The following is a 7461-nucleotide window of genomic DNA, read 5'->3' on the forward strand; positions in this document are numbered from 1 at the left end:
CCCGTATGCGACAGCCCGTTACCATCCATGGCGTGTTAGGAACCGGGCCACACAACAGGAGGTAAGCAATGGATGGGCAGGTGAGAGAGCGAAGCTTCATTTGTATTTGCAGCCAATCCCACAACACTAGCATTACCGCCTCACCTCCACCTCATATCACCAGGCATTAGCTTCTCATAGGAGCACCGGTCCTTGGTGCCAAAAAGGTTGGGGACCACTAATATATATTATGGATTTAGTTAATAATAATGTATCGATAGTCATCTAAGAGCTGGAGTGGAAAAAAAGTTTGAGGAGAGAACTAGTCTTAATTTTTTAGATTTGAAAAAAATAGTTGTAAACTCTGTCCACATATCTGTGGGTCTTAGAATACCAACACATGAAATGGCATCTTAAAATCATGTATTTAGCTAAATTTATTTGAATAACTGCAAAATAAAATGCTTGAGAATCTGAAATAACAGTCTTTTAACTTAGAAACTAGCTACCCTTAATGAGTTTATAAGTTGTTGATTTAGCTTCTCTAAGTACTACATAAAGACGAACTTAAAGAATTAAATGAGTAATCCTGAACTCCCACCAACCTATTATACTAAATTTATATTTTATTAAGGAACCATTTCCAAGCTAATTGTGCAATATCTCTATATTAAGTCTCTATATTAAGGAATATCACAAAAAACTCCTTAAAACACTCAAATCATGTATTTTAAATTTTATCTTACCTTTATCACATATTTAAGAAATTAAAAAAAAAAACTTAAGTCACTTAGCTGCTTTTAGGAAGGTGGATAAGTTGTTACAAAATTAAATGACTGGTTTCACAAGTCTCCAAATGTTTGGGTATTGGTTCTGTAACAGCAGCTATCAACAGCTTATTCTTTGAAAATTGCATTTTGAAGGAGTTTTGGTTTATTGGCATACTTTTGAGAGAAAGATTTAACGCTTAAAGGCCTTGAGCTATGATACTATTACTAGTTTTTACATAGGATTCAGTGTGTGAGAAATGGTTATCAGAGAAAACTAGTTTGAAAATATTAAATGCTAAAAATCCAAGTTTGATAGATAGCAACTCTGAAATTGGCAGTATCTCAACCTTTCAATGACTCTACTTTAACAATTCTCTTATCAATAAAGATGGTTCTATAAATAGAGAGTAGTGACTCATTTGAAAATGGTAGTAATGCCTCTTATTTGGTGTTGTAGAAGAACAAAAGGGAGGAATCAGAGGCCTATCTTCTTAGCTCTCTCTTCTCTTGTTTGTACATATAGATGAGGACGGAACTGTACTTCCTATCATCTCAGAAGAATCGCCCCAGCCTCTTTGGAATGCCGCTGATCGTTCCATGTACTGTGCATACCCGGAAGAAAGACCTGTATGATGCAGTTTGGATTCAAGTATCTCGATTAGCCAGCCCACTTCCACCTCAGGAAGCTAGTAACCATGCTCAGGACTGGTGAGTTCAGGGGATCAGCCTACTTTAGAAGAATTTATATGAATTCTGTGTGATGTATGGGAATTAATCCATGTCAGGTTCATCACTGTTTGAAGAACCATCCAAAGAGCATGTAATTCAACCATTGGTTTGATGTTTTGAGTAGGAGAGACTTTACAGCTTCCTTTTATCACCTAGACATTCTGATGTCTAATAATCCTTTTATTCACTAGTCTCTTTCCAAAATCCCTCCTATTAATGCTTTAAATATTTCAGGTAATATCCTTGATTTTTATTATTACAAAAGTGGAGAGTATGAATTCACCAGGAAAATTGTGTTATCTCAACCCTCTGAAATTCAGAATAAGAGCAATAGTGTGCATGTCTGTATATGAACTCTGAAAAAGTCTTATGCCATAACAAATGATTCAATTGGATTGTTTCTATACCATGTCATGTTAACATGGAATAGTTTCATAAATCTAGTTAAAGAAAATTAACATCTTATATTTTCTTTCCATTCCTTCTACCACTGCTCTGTTGGGTTACTTAAATATATTTACATCTAACAATCATTGGGGTTGTGGTGCCCCATTTATATCAGTTGGATTACAGATCATTTTCTTGGTATCCTGGTGCAAGTGAGAATTCTCCTTCTTTGAGAACTGAATAAAGAAGTTCTCTTTGCTGATAGGTTATATGTTATGGTATGGGGTCTTTTGATTTTTAAGATAAGGCTTAAGGTAAATCTTAAAGGAAAACTTCAAATAATAGATAAGCAGTTAATTTGATGAATGTTGCCTTTAGTAAAAATGACAATAGGGCAAGATTAAATTCCCAGAGGAATTCTGATTAGATTAAAGGGTTTCTCGATGATTTTTTCCAGTGCTTGCTAAGAAATTAGATATGGAGTATGAGGGAAGGAAGCATCCAAGCTAAGTTTTCAACCTGAGCAATTGTTTGTGAATGGTGGTACCATTTAATGAAATGAGAAAGACGAGAAGGAACAGGTTTTGGCAAGAGATAACAGGAATCAAATTAAATTCAAGATGTGTGGTATATTTTCAGGTAGGAAATAGACTTAAGTGTCCTTTGCTGAAAATATAACTGTAAGTATCATCAACAAATAGTTGGTATTTTAAAACCCTGAGACAAGATGATACCCTTTAGAGATTAAAAGTTAGAAAAGATGTCTAAGATCTAATTCTTGATGCATTCCAACATTTAGAGGTTGGAAAGAGGAGGAAGAGGCAACAAAGGACATTGAGAAGGAGTAGTCAGTGATCTAAGAAGAAAACCAGGAGTGAGTGAGTGAATGAAGTGTTTGAAGGGAGGACTGATCAGTTTCAGATGCTACAAAGGAATTGAGTAAGAAGAAGAATGAGAATTGACCTCTGAATTTGATAAAATGGCAATCTTTGGTGACCTTTGCAAAAGCTTCTTTTAGTAGAGTGGTGTAGATGAAGGCATGGAGGTGGGAGTAGGTGAAAAAGAAAGTGGTCCTACAAACATTAAAAAGATAACAAGAGCTTCTTTTAGCGATAACACACTGAAATATTTATGAGCGAAACTGATAAAATGCCTATGATTTCTTTCAAAAGAATCTAGTGGTTCATAATAGCCAAAAAGTGGACACAACCTGAATGTTCATCAACAGATGAATAAATAAACAAAATGTAGTATGTACATATAATGAAGTATTATTCAGCCATAAAAAGGAATGAAGTTCTAGTATATAATATAACATGGATGAACCTTGAAAACATTATACTAAGGAAAATAAGCCAGACAACAAAAGGACAAATACTGTATGATTCCACTTTTATAAAATATCTGGAATAGGCAAATTCATAGACAGAAAGTAGATTAGAGGTTACCAGGGTCTGGAGGGGGTTGGGGGTTTATTATTGCTTAATGAATAAGATTTTCTGTTTGGGAAAGTGAAAAAGTTCTGGAGACGAATGGCGGTGATGGTTACACAACATTGTGAAAGTACTAACAGTACTGAATTGTACACTTCAAAATGGTTACATGGTAAATTTTATGTATATTTACCACAAAAATTGAATGCAAGATTCTAGTGGGACTAATTAAGGGTAATAATGAAATAAGTGTGGCTGAGAGTTGATGATTATTGTAATTGGGTGGTGAATACATGGGGGTTCACTGTACAGTTCTCTACATTTGTGTGTCTTTATATCAATAAATTTGAAAATTTATATTACATGGACAAATTCCTGGAATTGAGGATCCATACGAAAGATGATTATTCTAAGAGACAGGAAGTAAGGAAGAAAATGAGGCTTTGAGAGGGCGATTGAAGGCTTCTGTTGGGTCAAAGAATTATTAAAGTAGTGATATTTGAATAAGTAATCCAAAAAGATAAGAAATAGTTGGGCAATGTAGGATATTTGGAATTGAGATTTTCGGAGGTGGTAAAGTCCTTATCATGGTTTCACTACCTCCAGCAGCCAGGTAATAGCCATTACCAAATAACTAGGTCTAGGATATAACTGTTGGGGGATGTGGATCACATTCAATAGAGGAAATTATTCTTGGAAGAGAGAAGGTCTAGGTGTTGTTGTATAAGTTACATTGATGTTGAAGTCACCAAGAGTAGAAACAGGAGAAGTAATGAAGAGAAAAACAGTGGAAAAGGTGCTAAAGTTGTTGGTGAATAAAGAAGAGTGAGTCACAGGTGCTATAATTCAATAGCACATGATACAAAGAAACCAGAATTTTTGTAGAAAGAGAAAGAAGAAATAATCTAGATGTGGCAAAGAGGAATAAGGAGGAGACCCATATCACCCCCAGGTTCTGGGATGTATGAGAAGAAACAGTCAGCACTTAAGAGGCTGTAGGGGAAGGAGAGTCCTCAGGAAATCCAGGCTCCCATTAGAGCAAAAAGGTAAAGAAAATGTTCAGAACAGAGGTGCTGCACAGTTCTCTGCTAGAGTACTACCTGGTCGTTTTGTCCCTTTATCTTTCTTTTGATTCCTTATTTACCATTGACCTAAATTGGACATAATACTGGACAACATGGGCTATCAATAATGGTTCACTCAACAAATTATGTGGAAAGACAGGAACTCTTGTGACAGACATGATACTCTCTTTTGCCCTTATAGTGAGTCCTTGGTTTCATTACCTTCAGCAGCCATGTAGTAGCTACTGTCAATTGCCAAATGAGCCATAAGGTATACTCCTCTTAACATTATTGATTGGGGCAAAGATGGATAAATTTTTTTTTAAGTTGGAGAACTCACAAAGCTATCCTGCAACTAAAATTCATTACTTTAAAAATGTTATGTAGCTTATGGCTTTGAATGGTTATGGTAAGGGAAAGGGGTACCCAGCATGTACCATATCAGGGATTCTGATTAAAGAAAGCTTCTAAATATGCAGTCAAGTCCTCTGAAAACCATTATGCCCTTTCAGCCTTCTGTGGAGTGTTAATGTTCTTGTCATGGAAAGGTCTAATTATTTTAGTTTAATGTGAATTAAATCTTCTGATAGAATTAGGGCTGAAGGATAATTGGTGTTTGATTTTATAATTAACTTATCTTGTAAAATTTGCGTGGACAACACGGACCCTCTTAGAGACATCTGGCAGTCTAGTATGTCTACCTTTCTGTGAGCAGGGATACAGCATGGGAGTCCTGAGTATGGTTGGCACAGGGTTACAGCTAATAGGTTATAATAAGCAGAGTAGAGCTGTCAACATGAGCATACAGCCACAACAAATGCCCTTTCTTAGGGTTACTTCGAGAGAAGATGAAAAGGAGTTGAGACCTCTCATCAGAAATGTGTCTTGTACTCTTTGATTTATGTTCTGTTTCAGTGATGACAGTATGGGCTATCAGTATCCATTCACTCTCCGAGTTGTGCAGAAAGATGGGAACTCCTGTGCTTGGTGCCCATGGTACAGGTAAAGTGACCTTCTGCAAAAGAAAAATTTTAGTAGAATTACAGCTCCAGGTATTATACCTTTTTTCATGGATATAATAGTGAATAATGAGAAGTTCAAAATAAATTTGGGAATTATCCATTCATCTCTTCCTTGTGATGTCTGTAGCTAAGTTTTACTCCTGAGACGTACTTGGTTTTATGAACTCTACAGTCTCATCAGATTCATAGTTTATGATCAGCATATATTATTATGTGCCTTCTGATCCTTAATTATAAATCAGTTTAGAATTCTGAGCCCAGTAGAACATAGTCTCCTTACTAGACTTTATGGGAAGTCTGTTTTGGTTTTTAGAAGAGTCATTATGGAGATTTATTGGTCAGTACTATTTCAGCTTGGAAAATGCCTGAGTACTGAAGTTATCCTTCAGAGAACTATAATAGACTTAGCAAACTGAGTTTAAAGTAGGCATTGCAACCATGGCTCTTTCATGATCCCTCCCCAACCCCATAAATTTTTATATACATTTATTTAACATGCCATTTTACAAACAAGGAAGTAAGAATTGCTATACCAGATAAATTGTCATTAAATAAATGAATTTAGAATTTCTTTAGAAATGTATTATTTCAAATATCCAATTCTCATGTTATTTCTTTGCCATAAAGTTCACATGTTTATGTGAACTAACAAATGGATATTGAGTGCTTTGAAAAACCAGAGACTTGAGAAGTGATATAAGCATGATTCTCTGAAATACTGATAATTATTTATACATATCCATGCATTTATCAGACTGAAGTTAAAAGCCCGTGACAAATTGTGAAACCCAAGAAGGATGTAGAGAAGTAGAAAGGGAGACTATATCTGATAAAATTTGGATTCCTTCGTAATTATTCCTTTCTCAGTATATCTTTTTCTCCCTGTAGATTTTGCAGAGGTTGTAAAATTGATTGTGGAGAAGACAGAGCTTTCATTGGAAATGCCTATATTGCTGTGGATTGGGACCCCACAGCCCTTCACCTTCGCTATCAAACATCACAGGAAAGGGTAAGTACTCAGGGCCACCATAATATGGTGATTTTTATATGTAAATTTTTCCCAGTTTAACTGTATTATGCCATTAAATTGTTTTAGACAATTTAAATACAATCAGAAAAACATTCGTTGGCATTCTCTGTGGTACTTAATATATTGACTTGATGACCTAAACGTTTAAGTTTTCTCAATTCTAGAGATGATTTTATTGGGGCATTAAATTTCAAAAATACTAATAAGTAAATTTTGTAACAAAACTCCAGGTATAATTAAAAAGTTATAGAAGTTATATTCTCTGGCCATGACATACCTCAGTAAATATCTCCCTGCCTGTTTATTAATTATTATCAGAGCTGCAGCATTTGAAAAGCACAGTTACTTAGATCAAATGCATTCCAGGGCTATAGCTGCTACCTTTAATGGGCACAGTGAATAGAAAAATTAGAGAAAGGATTGAATGTTTCAAGATTGGTACCTAAGAGTACATCTCAATGGCTGTTCTTCACACTTGGCATTCCTCTACTACCATTCTCTGGCCAGAACAGTTTTTAAATTTTGAAAATGTTATTTCAAAAATACTAACTTCATACCTAAAAATGTTTGCCAAATGCCGTATGAAGGGTAGATCGACTAGATAGCTTATGGATAGAGATAAAAAGAATCTGATGGAGAAGTAAAAGCAGTGGAATCAAAGGAATTTTCTAGTCACATTAAGAGTTGCAGTGGCTTTTGCATTTATGTAGCTCTTGATGAAAATTTCCTTAGAGTGTACCCTTTAGACAAGTTAGTAATGAAAATTGACTTTTGAGGAGTGGGCAAACTGCCAATTCCAGACCTAGTTCCCTATTCGGATCCCTAAATATACCCCCACATACCCTGAGGTTCCTGGCAGCTCTCAGTAGCCAAGGATGAGAATAATTTGTGGATACTTGCCAAAAGAAAGAACATGGTCTAAAGGAAGCTGAAGGGAAGTTGATCTAACAGAGCATGCTCACTGTAGCAAAGTAATTCAATAACCTCAGCTATGCTTCATTTGAAGAGGGAAGACATCAAAAACGAAAAATTATTTGGCTCTATAAA

At 35.4% G+C, this 7461-nt stretch overlaps 1 protein-coding gene across 1 annotated transcript in view; it reads left to right on the forward strand.

Annotated features, from left to right (window-relative positions):
• The window catches only part of USP32 (ubiquitin specific peptidase 32), a 171637-nt gene that overhangs the window by 155563 nt on the left and 8613 nt on the right, over positions 1–7461 (forward strand). The window contains 3 exon segments of the mRNA XM_006924912.3: positions 1273–1457; positions 5278–5364; positions 6273–6393. Coding sequence (XP_006924974.1) covers positions 1273–1457; positions 5278–5364; positions 6273–6393 — 393 coding nt within the window.

This window comes from Pteropus alecto, unplaced genomic scaffold, assembly GCF_000325575.1.
Source record: "Pteropus alecto unplaced genomic scaffold, ASM32557v1 scaffold98, whole genome shotgun sequence".
NCBI classification, from domain to species: Eukaryota; Metazoa; Chordata; class Mammalia; order Chiroptera; family Pteropodidae; genus Pteropus; species Pteropus alecto.